The 19,995-nt window shown below is 43.9% G+C and overlaps 1 protein-coding gene across 1 annotated transcript in view; it reads right to left on the bottom strand.

The window, feature by feature from the left end:
- Slc25a43 (solute carrier family 25 member 43) overlaps positions 1-19,995 on the bottom strand; it is a 37,705-nt gene that overhangs the window by 13,809 nt on the left and 3,901 nt on the right. The window contains exons 2-3 of the mRNA XM_070039834.1: positions 16,335-16,576; positions 10,104-10,276 (exon numbers count right to left, since the gene is read on the bottom strand). Coding sequence (XP_069895935.1) covers positions 10,104-10,276; positions 16,335-16,576 — 415 coding nt within the window. The remainder of the gene's footprint in view (positions 1-10,103; positions 10,277-16,334; positions 16,577-19,995) is intronic.

Genomic DNA, 19,995 nt, shown 5'->3' on the forward strand with positions numbered 1-19,995 from the left:
CCCAAGCCCTACAGTTTAACAGTCACTTCCTACAGTGAGGAGGAGCGGGCTCCAGCTTGCTACATGCACTGCCCTGCCCTGTCTGGTATGCCCTGCCTAAATTTGCAAATTGGTCTGTGTCACTCTTTTGCTCCTGCCCTACACTTGCACTGGGCTCTGGCCTCTGATTTCTATTCTCTGCCTTGTGGCTTTCCAGATTTTTTTTTCTTTTATGCCCGTCCTGAGTCTTGAACTTGCAAGCAAGCAATCCTCCTGAGTAGTTGGTGCTATAAGCAGTACCAGTGCACCTTGCGCAGGCTGGTTGATTTTAAGGTGCAGTTCTGATATTAGGCAAAGGTTTTGTTCTTAAGTACTACTTCTATGAAACAGAGTGATTCAAAGAAATGATCTATGGAAAGCATGACATGGATTGCCTGACATGTAATTAGAAAATGCCAGTGGCCTCCAAAGATATCATTTTGTCATGGTACTCAGTGTACTATTTTGGTACTGCTGTTTCAATGGATTTTGGCCTTCATGGGTTTGTTGTTGTTGTTGTGTGGGGTTTGAACTCTGGGCCTGGGCTGTCCCTAAGCTCTGTCCCTAAGCTCTTCAGTTCAAGGTGAGCACTCTACCACTTGAGCCACAGTGCTACTTCCAGTTTTCTCATGGTTTATTGTAGATAAGAGTCTCACGGACTTTCCTGCCCAGGCTGGCTATGGACCACGATCCTCAGATCTCAGCCTCCTGAGTAGCTAGGATTATAGGCTTGAGCAACCCGCACTCGGCAGGATTTTAACTCAAATGTATACAATCCTAGTCATCCTAGTGGCTCAGTCGTAGAGTGCTTGCCTTGCATGCATGAGGCCCTGAGTTCGATTCCTCAGCATCACAAAAGCAGAAAAAGCCGGAAGTGGTGCTGTGGCTCAAGTGGTAGAGTGCTCGCCTTGAGCTGAAGAGCTCAGGGACAGCGCCCAGGCCCAGAGTTCAGGCCCCATGTCCAACAAAGAGAGAGAGAGAGAGAGAGAGAGGCCGAATTCATGAATTATACTTTTTGGTTAATATTTTTTTGGGGGGATTGGAGGTGTGGCTAAGTAGGTAAAGCACTAGCCAATGAGCAAAAGCATTGGGTACTGAATTTGAGTCCCAGTCTCAGACCTAAATTTTTTTGTTAGTGTAAATTGATTGCATAGAGATGAGATTTACAACATGCTTATGACATACTTTGATCAAATTCACCCCATTTATATTAGTGTTTCCTAACTTCTCTCCTCCTTTTAAACAGTTCTTGGCGAGTTTCATAGTTTTCATACATATAATGAGCTACTATCATATTACCAGCCCTTGGTGTGTTGAAATAGGGTGTTACTACGTAGCTCAGTCTGGCCTTGATTTCAGTATGGAGTTCAGGCTGGCACTGGAATCAGGATACTCTTGTCTCAGACTCCTCAATAGTGAATGTGCCACCACTCTCAGCAAAGGTACCATTTAACTCAATGAACTTTGAGTAAAGCAAACGACCTTCCATAACGTGAATGGGCTTCAATCAACCAACCAGTTGAAAACAAAAGAAAAACAAAGAATCTAGGTTTCTAGAGGGAACTCTTCCCTGGCTCTCCAGTTTGCCAGTCCATCTTGTAGATTTCTAATATGCCATTCCTCATAATCATGTAGGCCAGTTCCTTAAAGTCTGTCTCTCACTATATATGCGTACATGCACGTGCGCGCCTGCGCACACATACAGACTCGTACCCTGGGGGGGGGTTCCTGTTTCTCTGGAGAATCTAATGCCCTCTCCCACTCCAGGAACCCCCCTTCCCATATCGACTCACACATCTCATACCCATCTCTGGAGCACCATGACTACTTTTTACTCTAGTCACCCATATCTGGACCAGATGCACCTCATTTTTGAAGTTGTTCTTACATGGGAGACTGTTCCTTCCCTCTGTCACCCCTTCCTTTCTTTTCTTAAACCACTACTATTATCATTATTATGATTATCTAACCTTGGAGAAGAGACAAGTATGTTGAAGACCAAACCAACCTGCTGGACTGGAATTATCTTCCTGCCCAAATTAGCTGACTGCAATAGAGAAACAGAACACATCAGGCTGCTAGGTCCAAGGACCTGAACTCAAATCTTCTTTCCACACAAACTCAGCAACAATGCAGGCTAATAAAACCCAGCTGCTGACTTCAGATTTCTCAGCTCTCAGGAATGACACACTAGATTCCACAGTGTAACATCATCTGAAAGATGCTGAGGAGCCAGGCCAGCCTCAGCCATTATCTGTGTAACTGTGCCTATGTCGTTTACCTTTGAACTTGAATTTCCTCACAGGTCGAGTAAGGAGATTGAAAGGAAATGACCGTGAAGGTCTTTTCCAGTTTAAATAATAGGTGTTGCTTGTCTTGACTCCATGCTTCTTTACATTTCCTCTGATTCACTTAAGTTTGTCTTTGTCTTATGGATCAGATCAACAGGAGTTCCTCAGACTGTCTTCTCAAGTCCCCAAACTAAGCATACTATAGTTCTCCTTTATAATAACAGTTTGATCTGCTGTATAGTTCGTAAGTTCTGTCCAAAGGGCAGTGACCACACCTGTCTTGTCCATGGTTCTAGCCCCAAAGCCTGCCAGCATGCTAGCACACAGTAGTTGCTTAATATATACTGAAGGAAGGAACAGAGAAGATGAAAAGGAAGACCCAGTACTCTAAAGCTAAGCACTTGAGTGTTTCTGTGATGACCTTCAGAGACCTTCCAAAAGAGCATCTAGGTCGGTCATTCAGTCTTTCCATGAGTTACTGAAATTGTTGAATAATGTTGATAAAGCTGGAAACATGTATCTTTGGGTCAAAGCAATGAATTTGCTCAACAGATGCAACTACATCTGTGAAATTAGCTGTGTTACAAGGAGGCTTGTTATAGCACCGTTGGTAGCAATAAAAGGTAGGAAATAATGCAAATGTCCCATTAACTGGGGACTAATTAGAGAAATAGGACAATAGGACATGTGGCAACTCCATGTCGATGGTTATGGTGTCAGCCCTATGATAGATTTTTAGGGCACAGAAGAGGGTCAGTAGTGTGCTACTGATTATATAAAACAAAAAGAATATACAAGCCTGATGCTGGTGGCTCATGCCTGTAATACTAGCTACTCAGGAGGCTGAGATCTGAGGCTCATGGTTTGAAGCCAGCCTAGGCAGGAAACTCTGTGAGATTCCTGTTATTCAGAAAAGGCTGGAAATAGAGCTGTGGCTCAAGGGGTAGAGTGCTAGCCCTGAGAAAAAGAATCTCAGGGACAGCACTAGGGCTCTCAGTTTGAGCCCCAGGATCAGCACCAAAAGACAAACAAAAAACAACAAGCCTCTCAAAACAACAACAACAACAACAACAACAAACCAGAGAAAAGGAAAAAAAAGTAACTATGAATGTAGGGGTGGAGAGAGTCAGGGAAAACTCAGCATCCTGTGTAGCTGTGGGTAGAACATGTTGACTCAATTCCTCTTCCCCACCCCACTGTTATTCTACAGGGGCCAAACATTTGCTTTGTTTGTTGTTTGTTTATGGTATGAGGACCAATCCAGGGCCTTGTACCCGCAAGGCAAGTGCTCTACCACTGAGCTACCCTCCCTAGCCCCAAACAACTGCTTTTATTCATTGCAGAGAGCTGGTTTAGGAGCAGGGAGAAGCCAACATTTATCAAAGCAAAGAAATAGCCACTGCTCCACGGGCAAACCCAGTTGAGTCCTCACTGAATTTGAATTTGAATTGGACAGGAGAACTGCAGAGGTAGAGGTAGCCACAGGAACCCAAGCAAGGCCTGCTGACTCCAATATGAAACAATACTCAGGGCCTGGGAGAGGAAGACTGAGCAAGATCACTTTGTTTGCAATCTTGCAAAGTGGGGGAGATTGTACATAGAAATCGGAACTGTACACACCTTTGAAAACTAGGCCTACATTTCAGAATGACAGCCACCCTTTGGAGCTGCTGCAGCCTCTCACTGGCTCTGTTCCGTCTGTTCTGCTTTTCCTATTGAAATGCTAGGCACATTTTGTGAGCACAGTGAAGGTGAGTTTCCCAGAATGCCTTCAAAAGCCATGAGGGCTCAGAATGCATTTTAGAAGGCTTTATTGTTCAGGGGCAGAATGCGTGTTCTATGGATTCCCCAATGCTTCTGACTTCCTACAGGATTTTGAATTTACAACTCCTGATCTAGAAGGCCTTTGTGCAAAGACAAAGAGCAGCAAAGCTGGTAAGGGCAACATGCCAGGCCAAGGGCTCAGCCTTTACTCTTTAAGGGTAATAAAGACTGACCAACTCAGGCAATGGTTTAAGAAAATTCATCCAGGCAAAGCCCATGCATTGGGCTATGGGGAACAAAACACTACTGACCTTGGAGATGATCCACCTCGGCTTATATCCCAGGTCAGTTTGTGCACTCTACCACTTTGAGCCACCGTGCCACTTCCGGTTTTTTGGTGATTAACTGGAGGTAAGAATCTCATGGATTTACCTGCCTAGGCTGGCTTTGAACCGCAATCCTCAGATCTCAGCCTCTTGAGTAGCTAAGGTTACAGGTGTGAGTCACCAGCTCCGGGTGGCAGGTGTGGAATCTTTTGAGCTGGTCAAGGCTTCTGTTTAGTTACTGACCAGGTGTGTTCTGCTCAGTCAGCTGTGCTGCGGAGGCACCACCTTTGTCCTTCTTCTTATGTGCTTTCAATTCAAATGCTGACCTGCTCCAATCTTGTTAACCTTGTAAGCAGTAAAGGGGCCAAAGTCCATCAGGGTATAAAGCAACAGGCTGACTCTTGGGTTCATAGTTGAAATGAAGACACCTAACATGGGTCACAGGAGAGGGTGTTGGTAGAGTTGGAGTCTGTACTTGGGTCTGGCACCGGGTCTGGCACCTCTTTCCTCTTTCTGAGGGCCTAATAGACTTATCTTTCACCCCCATTCTCAGCAGCTCCCTGGATCTCCAGGGCAGTGTTCTCCTGCCTGTCTCCGTCTCCTTTACTCACACCTATCCACTGACCCTAGCCTTTTTAGGGGCTTACAGATTCATCATGTCCATTATACTTTGTCAATATTTTCCTATCCTTAATACACTTAGGGCAGTCAATCTCTTTTGGCCCAGGGTCTAGGCCAAGTACCTGGCCTAGATGTACCTGGAGTTGCTTGGGCTAAAAATGCCTGGGCATTTTGAACAGCATAGTGTTGGAGTCTGTGAAAACACATCCTTCACAGAACTCATCAGCCCCCTGCCCACTGGAAACATTGTCTAAACATGTGCATGCATAATTTATTGACTTCTCTATTCTCTCGCATGCCAGCCCTGGAGCCAAGGCAAGAAAAAAGGAAAAAAAGGAATAAAATGAGTGTAAGCCTGGTGAAGGAAGGGCTCAGGTGGTTAAACAAGACTTGATTATTGTCATTAATATTCAAAAGAGTTCTAATCTGATGTGGCATTAAATGGGCAGATTGTGTGTGAGTGTGTGTAAAAGCCTCTTAGGAGAACAAGTTGCCCAGACAGAGGCCAATCAGTATGTGTGTGTGTGTGGGGGGGTGGTAAAAAGAATTCCCTATCCAATTGGTAATCCAACAGACAATCTGCTTCTCATTGGGCAGCACGGGGGGTGGGGGGGGGAGCAGATGGAATGCAAATGCTCCCATTAACTATGGTCAGGTCCCAGCAGCTTGGATGCCCTGTAAATGTCCCTTGTGACAAATTTGGTTGTTAAACCTTGCCTTCTCCAGTTGTAGGACTCTCTTCTAGGTGAATTTGGATTGTGTACTTTGCAAGGGAAAGAACAGATTTAGGGTTTGCCTATTGAGTCTAAGTCTCTTATCTTGTAAGCTGAAGAGGGACTTTGAGCTGAGATGCTAGGGTGGTTAGTGCGTGGAGATCACTATCCTCAGATACTTGCCATTTACTATAGCGACATCTAATGGTCAGAGAACACAGTACCATGCTTGCATTCCAAAGCAATCAATCCATGCTTCTGTCCTGGGGGTTAATTAAAAACACACACACACACACACACACACACACACACACACACACACACACACACACACACACACACACACACACACACACACACACACACACACAGAGAAAGGGAGAGTATGGACAACATATTATATTTATAAATCCATAAAATAACAGTTTAACTGAAAAACCTGAGTTCACTTCCTGTATCTTTGGATGATATTATGATGTTTATAATTATTCTGTGTACACACCACAATTACTTCTGTGGATTGTTTTTTAAACCATCAATGGTAGAGGGCTAGCCTTGAGCAAAAGAAGCTCAGGGACAGTGCTTAGGCCCTGAGTTCAAGCCCCAGGATTGGCAAAAAAAAAACAAACAAACAAAAAAAAGGATTGATGGAGAAGACTGAATAACCTCAATCCCATATTCAGATGTGGATAAACTTAATTTGAAAATTTAATGACTGATCCTCCAACTCTTAAGACCCTTGGGGGCAATAAACTGAGTTCAGGAAACCTTGCACAGGGTCACTCAATTAAAAGAGGTGGCAGAAAGGGCTGGAGAAATGCTCTTAGTAATGAGAAAAGTTCTTAGAGCCGGGATTTTTAATTATTATTTTATTTTATTTTAGTGTTACTGGGGTTTGAACTCAGGGCCTTGGACTTGTTAGGTAGGTGCTCTACCACGGAGCCATACCTCCAGCCCACAGTTTCTTTTAAAGATGAGCTTATGGCTTTATCATTCTGTTATCCTTTCTATTCTACTTCTTTCCAGCTTTATGCTATTTTTCAGAAGAGGGTAACTTTGGGTGCTGGGGATAAAGCTCAGTATAGATTGCTTGCTTAGCCACTATTTTTTTAACTTAAAAATATTTTAAAAGGAAAGAATATAAATACCATATAAGGAAAATAACTTTCCAAAGGGTTGAAGCATAGAAAATTACCATTGAATATGACAAAGGTTGGATACTGGCAATTTCCTATGGTCTAACCTAAAGAAAGATGACTGAAACTAAAGGAAAGATATACTATAATCCTGAAGAAAAACTGGAATATTTCCCATAAATGATTCCAAGTTTATATACCTTAACCTAAATTGTAATCTCAAATACATGGTAATTCTAAAGTTCATCAGGAAAAAAAATGACTGAGAAGAATGAAAGCAATGCTACAAAGGGTATTACAAAGCTATACTAATCAGACTGGCACAAGAATAGCCAAACATATCATAACAGAAAATATAGCCCAAAGAAGAAGACTGTAGGGAAAAATACATAAATATGTTGTATTCACTAAAAGAAATATCACATGCAGTGGGAAAAGGATAGACTATTAAAAATGGTGCTAAACACTGGGAGCTGGTGGCTCACGCCTATAATCCTAGCTACTCAGGAGGCTGAGATCTGAGAATCACAGTTCGAAGCCATCTGGGCAATAAAGTCTGTGAGACTATTATCTCCAATAAACTACTCAGAAAAAGCTGGAAATGGCAGTGAGGCTCACTCAAGTGGTAAAGTGCTAGCCTTGAGCAAAGAAGCTTAGGAACAGTGTCCAGGAAACACCCCCCCCCACACACACACAAAGGTGCCAAACAACTGACAAACAGTTAAATTACAAATATATTGAAGTGTCAAGTGTGAAATGATTTAAAAAGTATTTCAAGAATACATAGTCCCAAACCATAAGATTGCACTGGGGCTGGGGCTGGAGCTAGGTGGTAAAGCATTTGCGTGCTTAGTATGCATAAGGCTTTGCATTCCAGCCCCAGCATCAGAAAAGAAAAAGGATTATGAGATAGGGTAGACTTTTTAAACAGAAAAGCAAAGTTAAAAAATAGACAAAATTAAAAAGTACATCTAAGCAAACAAAAATAAAAGACACACAGCATTAGAAGCCAGATGTCAAACTGGGGAAATTGTTCAATGAGCCATAAAGGATTAGGTACAATTTAATTATGTAAAGACTTCTTACTAATCAAAAGAAGAAACTGAATATCCTAGAAAACTAGGCAAAAGGCATGGAAAGAAGATTTATAAAGAAATGCAAAGGGACAACTGACATGAAAAATGAGCAACCCTGCATCTAAACAATGACATTTTTAAGTGAAGACAATGACCTAGAAAGTACCAATAATTACTTCTAAGAGACTTTAGAAGATGACTCGTTCCCCTTTACTTCTGGCACAAATGAACACCTGTATGTTTCTGGAGTGGCAATTTCATTAAGTCTTACAATTATTTATCATGTAATCTCCAGGTCAGTTTCCAGGACTAGAACCTATAGGTAACATCAGATATATAAGGATAACAAGTGTTTTCATTACAGTGTTATTATACTGAAGAATTAGAAACATGCTCAATTTTCAAATATGAGAAATTGTTATTGATTTCTAGTGCATCCATATGGTGGAATATTATTTGATAATGAAACACTTAATGTCCTGGAGCAATATAAATTATTTGACAAGTGAAAAGAAAAGAGTACTAGGGCTGGGAAGGTGGCTCAGTGGTAGAGTGCATGTCTTGCAAGCATGAGGCCCTGGGTTCGATTCCTCAGCACCACATAAACAGAAAAAGCCGGAAGTAGTGCTGTGGTTCCAGTGGTAGAGCGCTAGCCTTGAGCTGAAGAGCTGAGGGACAGCACCCAGACCCAGAGTTCAGGCCCCATGACCGGCAAAAAAGAAAAAAACAAAGAAAAAAGAAAAAAGTACTAGTGGCTAGTACTCTAGTACTGCTAGCCAGCCTGGACAGAAAAACCCAAGGAACTCTCTTTTTTTTTTTTTGGGTCCGGTCGTGGGGCCTGAACTCTGGGCCTGGGCGCTGTCCCTCAGCTCTTCAGCTCAAGGCTAGCACTCTACCACTTGAGCCACAGCGCCACTTCCGGCTTTTTTCTTTTTGCTTATGTGGTGCTGAGGAATCCAACCCAGGGCCTCAGGCATGCAAGGCAAGCGCTCTACCACTGAGCCAACTTCCCAGCCCCCCAAGGGACTCATCTCCAGTGAACCAATAAAAAGCCAGAAGTGGAGCTTGAGATTATTATCTCGAATTAAAAACACACACACACACACAAAAGCCAGAAGTGGAGCTATGGCGCAAGTGGTGGAGCACTAGTCTTGAGCAAAAAAGCTCAGGGACAAGAAGCAGGCTCAGAGTTCAAGCCCCAGAACTGGCACACATAAAAAAAGGTCCTAGGGAAGGGAAGTTGAAGAATGAGAAAGGGCATTGAAGAGGCACAGGGACAAGTCAGAATCAGGTGGGGAACCCAACAATAGGAACTAATCATTTTAAATTGCATGCAACTGATCTTGAATTAATTTGCACAGAGCTCTTCAGGAATACACAGATTGTCTGAATTAGTTTGCTTAGAGGAGGCAAGGGAGGCAGCTAAGCCCATGGAAGTGAAATTATGCAGGAATGAGTAGATAGGGGATGATGCAAAACTTCAACCCTGCTTGGACTCTGAGCCTTCCTGTTATACAGAAGCAGAGTAACTCCGTGTTAACTGATTTATCTTTTATGCAAAATGGCTTCTTCTAGGCTAAGCCAACTAGTTACTTTGGAGCCTCTGCTTCTAGGCTTCTGCTTCAATGACAAGACATTGTGGTTGATCATGTGTGGCCAATCCCATTAAGGCCCGCCCACATGAAAAGCAGTTCCTTCCATAGCCAGGATGGAGCTGAGGACCACACAAGCCTTATTGTAAGCTACAGTTCTTGGCTTATGTTCGTTCTAGCCAGTGGGTAAGGACCATGACATGCAGGAATGTGCGCCCTCGCTGTGGAGGTGGAAAGGAGTGTGAGTTAGGGGGCTGCATTCTACATTCTTGCCCTTGCAGGTGTTGGAGGAAGTGACGGATCCAGGAAGACAGGAGAGAAAAGGAAGCCTTACCTGCAAGCTTCATAAAAGAACAGAGGAGGGGAGGTGGGGCTTGGGCTCCAGCCAGCAACCTCGAGGTCAGCAGCAGAAATGTTACATTGAGGTTGGCATAGTGCTGGGAGGAGCAGTTCTTAGCTCCTTGGAAACCTGGCATTCACCAGGGGAGGTCGGCGTTCTTTGCTGTTAGCCATCCACAAACCCTTCAAGGCCTCCCCTGACCCCAGCCACCACCGTCACTCCTTACCTGCATTTTTCTCTTCACAGTGTCAAAGGGAAAGGAGAGGGTCTGGCTCACTGCAGCAGCCAGACAGACATTGGTAAAGTTCTGCAGGAGAGAGAACTGGTCTCGAGGTCCATTCCAGATTTTCTCCAGGTTCATGTAAACTAGAAGGGAGCCAGCAGAGAATGGGAGAGCACCTGCCAAGAAAAGGCAGAAGAGACTGATGTGTGCGGGAAGCACTGGCTTAAGCTTATAAAGGCCCTGGAAGATTGGGCAAAGGAAACAGAAGGGGTTCTGTGATGGTTACAACCACTGTAGCCAAGCAGAGTGGCTCAAGCCTGTGATCCTTAGCCATTTAGGAGGCAGAGATGGGGGATAGTGGCTTGAGGCTAGATCCCTCAAAAAAGTTTACCAGAGTTCATCTCAATCAGTGGTTGGGTGCAGTAGTGCATGCCTATCATCTGTAGCAACATGGGGAAACACAAGTGCAGTCCAGGTCAGCCCAAGTATAATGGGTGACTGACCCTATATAAAAAATAGCCAGTGCAAAAAAGAGGCTGGAGGCATGGCTCAAGGGGTAGAGTGCCTGCTTAGGAAGTGTGAGGCTACAAGCTCAATTCTTCATTACCACCAGAAAAAAAACACCCACAAACAAATATCCATGTGATATTGATGAAACACATGTTGAAGGGTTCAGGGGTAAAGTGCACAGATTGCAATTTATATCGAAATCATGCTGTGAGGGATGAGAAACAATTGAAGCATCTCGTCAGTGAGTGTGTGGGTGTTTGCAACTGTTTTTACTCTTCTGTGTGTTTGCAATTAAAAAAATAAAATGTTAGGGAAAACCACTCCCAGAAAAGTTATTAGGTAGCTGGGAAGGTGGCTTAGTGGTAAAATGCTTCCTAGAATGCTTGCTTAGCATGAATGAAGCCCTAGGTTCAATTCCTCAGTACCACATACACAGAAAAGGCCAGAGTGGCACTGTGGCTCAAGTAGTAGAGTGCTAGTCTTGAGCAAAAGGAGCTCAGGGACAGTGCCTTGGTGCTGAGTTCAAGACCCAGCACTGGACAAAAGAAAAGAAAAGGTAATAGGCAGCACTTGATCTAGTGTATGTAGGAGGCTAGTAAGGACTGGTCCTAGCATGCTGGAAAAACTGTGGTCAAGGAGGTTATATGACCTTGCTTTTGAGAATGGCATCATAGTGTCAGGGCCCAGTGGTCACCCTGCATTCCAAATCCTCACCTTTCTTACTAGATGCTAAGCAATAGGGAGTATTCTCACAAACTTCCAGGAACTGGAGGAGCCATTTTCAGTTTCTAACAGGGACTAAATTTCTTCAAAAGGTGATTGAACAGTGGCGATACACAATGGGATTTTACTCATTCATGAGAATGACATTGTACGAGTTGTAAAGAAATGGAAAGACCTGGAAAAATTATATTAAGTGAAGTAAGTCAGGCCCAGAGAAATAAAAGATGCATATGTTCCCTCATATGTAGAAGCTAGATGTAGCTTATAAATTCATAAGTAAATACTTTGGGTGGTATGCAAGTGTATACAAGTGTATTCATCGAAATACGGTAGATTCAAGGGAGAACTCAAATAGTGTAATTCCTTAGAAAGGTAAAATCAAAGTTCGACAAAATAAACACCAGGAAGTGGGTACTCAAAAGGGGTGGTGTGGGGTCAAGAGGAAAGGGATGGACCAATGAAAAGGAGAAGAGGGGGAGAATGTAGTCAAGATTCTAAAGTATAATCTACAAAATTAGTAAGAGTGAGAGAAGGGGTGGATAGGGGAGGAATGGGTGAGAATGTTGAAAGGGGGACATTGATTAAGATGTGTTGTATTCATAAAGTGCTCTGTTAAATGGCAACTCCTTTCTATAACTTCTTAAAGATAATTAAAACATTAAAAAGTGGGGCTAAGCTGGTAAGCTCACATCTGTAATCTCAGCTATTCAGGAGGCTGAGATCTGAGGATTACAGTTGAAAGCCAGCCTGTACAGAAAAGCCAGTGAGACTTTTAAACTCCAATTAAGCATCAAAAAAGCCAGAAGTGGAGCTATGGCTCAAGTGGTAGAGTACTAGCCTTGAGCAAAAAAGCTCTGGGACAGTGCTCAGGCCCTGAGTTCAAGCCCTAAGACCAGCAAAAATAAAGTGAGGATAAGAATGATGATGTAGCTCAGTAGAAGTATGTGTCTGTCTAGCATACATTAGGCCCTGAATATAATCCCCAGCATTGCAAAATAGAGAAAAAGAAAGGGTGAGGGACACAGGGGAGATTGTACATTTATTTATTTACTACTGGCACTAGGGCTTGAACCCTGGGGCCTTGTGCTTTTTTTGGGGGGGGGTCGGTCATGGGGCCTGAACTCTGGGCCTGGGTGCTGTCCCTCAGCTCTTCAGCACCCTTCAGCTGGTGAGGCCGGCACCCTACCACTTGAGCCATAGTGCTACTTCTGGCTTTTTCTGCTTATGTGGTGCTCAGGAATCGAACCCAGGGCCTTGTGCATGCAAGGCAAGCACTCTACCACGGAGCCACCTTCCCAGACCAGGCCTTGTGCTTTTGCTCAGCCTTTTTACTCATGGCTTGTACTCTTCAACTTGTATCTACTTCTGGCTTTTGATGGTTATTTGGAGATGAGTCTTTTAGATGTGTTTGCATAACTTTGCTCTGAACCAACATTCTCAACTCTCAGCCTCCTGAGTAGCTAGTAATAGCTGAGTAGTGGCTTGGGGTTGCTTATTATTATAGAAAGGTAATATCAATTGAATAATGACACATTCATTAGATGTACAAGTCCTCAATAATAACAATAAAACATTTTTAAAAGAGATATATTAGGCTGGGTGACAATTCCTCACACCTATAGTCCTAGCTACTCATGGAGGCTGAGATCTGAGGATCCCAGTTTGAAGCCAGCCTGGGCAGACAAACGTGAGAGACTCATCTCCAATTAGCCAACAAAAAGCCAGAAGTGGAGCTATGGCTCAAGTGGTAGAGTACTAGCCTTAAGTGAAAAAGCTGAGGAATAGCACCCAGGTCCCAAGTTTAAACATCAATACTGGCACACAAAAAAAAGACACATTAAAAATGACATGTGAGCCATGTGCTGGTGGCTTATACCTGTAATCCTAGCTTAGGAGGCTGAGATCTGAGGATCACAGTTCAAAGTTCCAGCCTGGGCAGGAAAGTCTGTGAGACTCTTCTCTCCAATAAAGTCAGAAACGGCCAAAGTAGCAGTGTGGCTCAACTGGTAGAGCACTAGCATTAAGCAAAGAAATTCAGGGATGGAACTCAGGCCATAGTTCAAGTCCCAGGACCAGCAAAAAAAAAAAAAATAATAATAAAATAAAAATAAAATAAAATAAAATAAATAAAAATTAAAATAATAAAAAATAAAAAATATTATTACAAATAATATTTGTAAGCCAGGTATATTAGCATACTCTTGTAATCCCAGCTACTTGGCAAGTGGTAGTAAGAGGATCATTCTGGTGAAAATTCGAGACCCTTATCTGGAAAACCAATTACAAAAAGAGGACTGAAGTCTGTGGCTTACGTGGTATAGCACTTGCCTAGAAAGCAGGACAAAATTGCTTGGCCCTATACCAAGTGTTAGGATCCTGAAGAGGAACAGGCAATTTCTAGAGATACTTGCCATCTAGCCAGATTGCTAGGGAAAACTAGGAAATATTGGCACCTCTGATGTGTGCTGTAATAGGGGACATACAAGGCGCTTTATGTACTCAAAGATCGTAGGCATTATCAATTTTGCCTGGGAGAATCAGGAAGGACTGGATAGAACAGATAACTTCTTTTGTTTGTTTTTGAGAGAAGGGCTTTTGCTATACTCCAGGCTGGTCTCAAATTCTTGGTCTCATCCTCCTGAGTGCTGTGATTATAGATGTGACCACTATATCTGGCTCAGAAGAAAGAACTGTTTTTTTTTTTTTGTTGTTGGTTGTGGGATTTGAACTCAGGGTCTGGGCACTGTCCCTGACCTCTTTTGCTCAAGGCTAGTGCTCTCCCACTTGAGCCACAGTGCCACTTCTGGCTTTTTCTGCTTATATGGTGCTGAGGAATCGAACCCAGGGCCTCATGCATGGAAGGCAAGCACTCTACCACTGAGCCACCTAGCCTTCATGGGGGCTCTTCTGCCCAGGGCTGGCTTTGAACCTTGGTCCTTAGATCTCAGCCTCCTGAGTCGCTAGGATTACAGGCATGAGTCACTGGCACCTGGCTAAGAAAGAACTTTTTTTTTTTTTTTTTTTTTTGTCCAGTCGTAGGGCCTGACTCTGGGCCTGGGCACTGTCCCTCAGCTCTTCAGTTCAAGGCTAGCACTCTACCACTTGAGCCACAGCGCCACTTCCGGCTTTTTTCTATTTGCTTATGTGGTGCTGAGGAATCGAACCCAGGACCTCAAGCATGCAAGGCAAGCGCTCTACCACTGAGCCACCTTCCCAGCCCCGTAAGAAAGAACTTTTGATCTGGGTCTTGAGGGATGAGTAGGAGTTCATCAGACATGCAGACAGTGGAAAGGCATTCCAGACAGAGGGACCGGTATGTAGACGAAAGCTTTTTAAGGTTTTAGTTTTTATTCTTTTCCCTGATGTTTATTCGCAGATGAGTCAGTGTCTATATAACAAGTTCATTTAAATACATTCTCCAGTGTGCTGTCCTAGCTATAAATTGTTTCTCTTGTGACATAAAATACAAATTGAAATTATTTGTACCTTACTATACATTGACTGCTGTCAGTACTCCTCTTTTGCAAACACCCAAATGGAAGAAACAAATTTTTCTGCATGTCTGGACTAGAAATGCAGGGTGGAAACATGATACAGGATAGGATGAAGCAATATAGGTTGGCAGGGGCCAGATAGGAAAGATCTAGAATGCCACAGGGAATTGAGGCTCTTCCCCTTAGCCCAGAGGGAAGCACTGAGGCACTGAAGGAGGGTGGTGCACGTGGAAAGATCACACAGCCTGGAGATCACATGGCACACTGAGGCAGGAGAGGCCTGAGACTGACAGACACTGGAGCCTGAGTCTGCAGGAGCATCTGACTCTCTCAGAGTGGGCTGGGAAGATCCTGAGAGAAGAGATGGCCACAAAGGGACAGGCTTGAGCACGAAGTGATCAAAGGGACAAGTACCTAGTAACTGAAATGGAATTGGGAGAGAAGGAGCCAAGGTGACACATAGCTTTCTCCTGACTGGGCCTCCTGGGTGAAAGGAAGTGGCCTCATTCACTACAGGTTACAGGAGGAAGAACAGGTTTGTGACTAATAAGAACATCAGCTAGGGTCATGTTTGTGCCTAGGGAGTGTGAAGGTAAGGGGTGGTGCCATTAGGAGCTGATGTAGGTCAGTAGCTAAGAGAGGAGGCCTTGCAGTTGGAGTGCTGAACTTTCCCACTGCCTAAGTGTGGAGCCTTGGGCAAGTCCTTTAGAGTCCCTTCAGCATCAGTTTTCTCATCTGTTGAATGAGGCCTTTGAGAAGTGAGTAAGATCTAGTTAGAAGGAAAATACTCTGGTGTTCTATCACAAAGCATGGCCACTATGGTTGACAATAATACACTCTGTATTTCAAAATAGCTACGAGAGGTTTTGCCTGTCCAAGGTGAGCCTGAGTAAAAAGCACAAGACAGTATCTGAAAAAGAGCTCACACAAAATGGACTTGGGGATGTGGCTCAAGAAGTAAAACACTTGTCTGACTGCAAGGCCTCTGAGTTGAATGCCCAGTACTGAAAAACAAAACGCTAAAAATTTCTAGGTGTGATTATATACCCCTGTAATCCCAACACTCAGGAGGCTGAGACATAGGATCTAGAATTCAAGGACAGCCTGGCTAAAGCAAGACTCTGTATCAAAAACAGTAAACAAAACAAAACAAGCCGGGCGCTGGTGGCTCACGCCTGTAATCCTAGCTACTCAGGAGGCTGAGATCTGAGGATCTCGGTTCAAAGCCAGCTCGGGCAGGAGAGACCGTGAGACTCTTATCTCCAATAAACCACCAGAAAACCGGAAGTGGCGCTGTAGCTCAAGTGGTAGAGCACTCGCCTTGAGCTGAAGAGCTGAGAGACAGCGCCCAGGCCCAGAGTTCAAGCCCCACGACCGACAAAACAAAACAAAACCAAAAACTAAACAGAAATAAAAAGAAAGCTTGAATGAGAAATCATATGCAAAGCATTTGGTAAAATATCTGGTACACAATAAACAGTGCCCCCCCCAATGTTAATCACCTTACCTAAAACAGCCAGGGAAACCCCTCTATAAAGGGCCAGGAACCCTTCCTGTCGATAAACAGTAGCAAAAGCATGGACAAGCCCCTTGTAGGATGGTGCCAGCATGTTCTGCACAATCAACCGGGTTTTGATGAGATCTGTAGGATACATCACAATGGTGGACACCATGCCCGCCAGACTCCCCACCACGGTGGCGCTCCACTGGGAAATGTGGCCCAGGTCATCTGTGAACAGCACAACAAACCTGGGGAAACAGAGGGAAACCCAAAGGCATCAGCTAGGGATTGTGCCAGTGTTCTACACCACAAATTCTTTCCAGTGTGTGGACGGACTCTACAAAGGGAAATTATTGTATTATGTTAGAGTGAATGAATAGTACATTTAGCTTGCTAGCTATAAGAGAGTCTGTGAGACTCTCATCTTTAGTTAACCACTCAAAAACCAGAAGTGGAGCGGTGTCTCAAAGTGGTAGAGCATTAGCCTTGGGCAAAAGAGCTCAGGGACAGGGCCCAGGCCTTGAGCTCAAGCCCCATGACCACCACCACCAACAAAAGAGAGTCTCACAGACTTTCCTGCCCAGGCTGGCTTTGAACCTTGGAGCTCCTGAGTAGCTAGGCTTACAGACGTGAGCCAGTGCCCGCCATACTTCCCTTTTTTATATGCACACTTGTCTATCTAGCCTAACTTGTCTGTGGGCTGGAAGTGTACAAAAGCACTTGCAGATATCAAATTAGAATGTCTCTTCTAGTCCTGCTAAAACTTTAAAGGAATGTAATTTCTTGAAATAATTACTTTGAACATCCCAAGAATTGAGCTAAAAAAATGTTTTGGTTGGGCTGGGAAGGTGGCTCAGTGGTAGAGCGCTTGCCTTGCATGCATGAGGCCCTGGGTTCCATTCCTCAGCACCACATAAGCAAAAAGAAAAAAGCTGGAAGTGGCGCTGTGGCTCAAGTGATAGAGTGCTAGCCTTGAGCTGAAGAGCTGAGGGACAGTGCCCAGGCCCAGAGTTCAGGCCCCACGACCGGACCCCCCCACAAAATGTTTTGGTTTTAGCCAATTGGATAACTACCCATTCAATATAGAAATATCCAGAAAACAGCAATTATCCAAAGATAGATCCATATGAAGAAGCACATACATACACACACACACACATATATACATATATATATACAAATAAATAAATAAATAAATAAATAAATATATATATAAAGGTAAATTTATACCTCTGGCAAAGGGGAGAGGGAAAGTGAATGAGGATGAACAGAATAGCTTTATCTATAATGTTTTACATTTAAGAAAGTCATGGAGGAAGTTGGGCTCCAGTAGCTCATGTCTGTAATCCGAGCTCCTCGGGTCTGGCAAAGGGGAGAGGGAAAGTGAATGAGGATGAACAGAATAGCTTTATCTATAATGTTTTACATTTAAGAAAGTCATGGAGGAAGTTGGGCTCCAGTAGCTCATGTCTGTAATCCGAGTTCCTCGGGAGGCTAGGATCTGAGGATTGTGGTTTGAAGCCAGCCAGGGCAGGAAGGCCAGTGAGACTCTTATCTCCAAATAACCACTGAAAAACTGGAAGTGGAGAGGTGGCTCAAGTGGTAGAGCACTAGCCTTGAGCAAAAAAGTGAAAGGACAGTGCCTAGGCCCTAAGTCTTAGGACTAGCATACACACCCACCACAGACTTAGACACACAAAGCATCTCTCAAGCTGTAGCAGTATTTTCATTTTGTCAACCTGCCTTCATGGTCAAATGAAATAGTCATGAGTTAAGTAACTACTCTTAAAGATATAGGTAAGAGGTTAGGGGTGTGGCTCAAAAGGGCTCTGGTTTTGATACTTAGCACCCATCTTCCCAACAATAAAAAAGAAAGATAAAGATACAGATAATGAAAGCTGGCATTGAAGGATGGGGGCAGAAAGCCTGTCTAGCAAGCAGGAGGCTCTGAGTTAAAACCCCAGGCGCTGCCTCTAAAACTGTCATTCACTAATGGATCATTTGGCTTAGTGTTACTGCCCAAGTATCTCTTCCTCTCTTCCCTCCTCTGGCCAGAGAAGGGAAGTGCAGGAGAGACAGGAAGTAGACATACTCAACTAGTCATTGGCGCTTGAAATGTCAGGAGCTCCAACTTCCCTTTTTCCTAGCCTTATTCCCCACCCTACGGCTACTTCTATTTTTGAACATGTGCAATTTGCCAGATATGGCTATCTGTACAGATCACATAAGAGACTTCAACAGTCCTGACAAAGAGATGACTGCTGGAGACAACTATGGGGAAATAAGCTCCTGGTATCCTGAATGACCCTGTCCTTTATCAGTCTGCCTCATGAAGTAGTCTTACTATAAATATACAAAATTAAAAAGGAGGACTGAAAGAAGTCCTTTCTTCTCAGACTCCTACCATGGGATACTTGCATCAGATCACTGATCTTCCCTCAAAATTGCAAAGTTAGCTTAGGCAGCCCTGATAGGCCACCAATGATGTCATTTAGGTCCCTACTCCTTAAAATCTTGTCTGATTGGCTAGAGCAGCCGTGTTCTTGTTTCTGCTTTTTCTCCCACCCCCTCCCATACATACAGGCTCTGAAGATTTTTCTATCAAGACTGGATGAGCTGGTGAACTGCAGTAACTCCTTCCTTTCATCCAGCACAAATTCTCCACACCCTGGATACACGTGATTAGGACTTGGTAATGCGTCAGCCTAGGGCAGGCTAGCAGCCAATACAGCCAAACAAGCTCACCGAGTGTTAAGCAATGAGGAAATAGTGTTGGTCCTCAACAATACAGAGCCTCAATGACTGGATAAGACAAACAACCACGGAACGAGGCTGGGGGGAGGAGTCTGATGCTTTTGAATGCCATCTGTTGTGCCAGCTACTTTTTGCTTCTGAGAAGAACCCTGCGTGGTTTGTTTTGATCATAAATCCACATGGACAGAGCCCCAGACCTGGTTTCAAATTCTAGCTAAGTCACTTCGTTCTGTGGATAAGTGCTTTAGCTGCTCCAATCTGTGAACCTGCTGCGTGGTTACATGCTTTCCAACCCAAGATCTGAAACAGTCCCTGTACTACCAATCACCTGTTTTGACCATATTTATGGACAGAAGAGAGTAAAAAAGAATCAGTCTATCTAGGGACCAATAGTATCATCTTTAAGTAGGAAGGTGGTCTCATAATTAATTACCCACTATGTCGTTCTGTCTCACCATTCACCAAAATACTTTCAGTTTTCAGGAAGAAAATATTTGTGTCAAAAACAAAATATTGCTGGTATTGGTGACTCACACCTGTAATCTATTTGGGGGTGAGAATTGAGGATCACAGTTCAAAGCCAGCCTGGGCAGGAAAGTCCATGAAACTCTCATTTCCAATTAATCACTAGAAAACTGGAAGTAGAGCTGTGGCTCTCACGGACACTGCTCAGGCCCTGAGTTCAAGCCCCATGACCTACCGGAAAAAAAAAAAGTAAACAAGCTGAGTGCCAATGGCTCAAGCCTGTAATCCTAGCTACTCAGGAGGCTGAGATCTGAGGACCACAGTTCAAAGCCAGCCTGGGTAGTAAAGGCCCTGAAACTCTTACCTTCAATAAACCACCAGAAAACTGCAAGTGGTGCTGTGGCTCAAGAGGTAGAGCATTTGCCTTGAGCTGAAGAGCTGAGGGACA

This window comes from Dipodomys merriami, unplaced genomic scaffold (genome assembly GCF_024711535.1).
Source record: "Dipodomys merriami isolate MVZ:Mamm:240054 unplaced genomic scaffold, mDipMer1.0.p SCAF_3, whole genome shotgun sequence".
NCBI lineage: Eukaryota > Metazoa > Chordata > Mammalia > Rodentia > Heteromyidae > Dipodomys > Dipodomys merriami.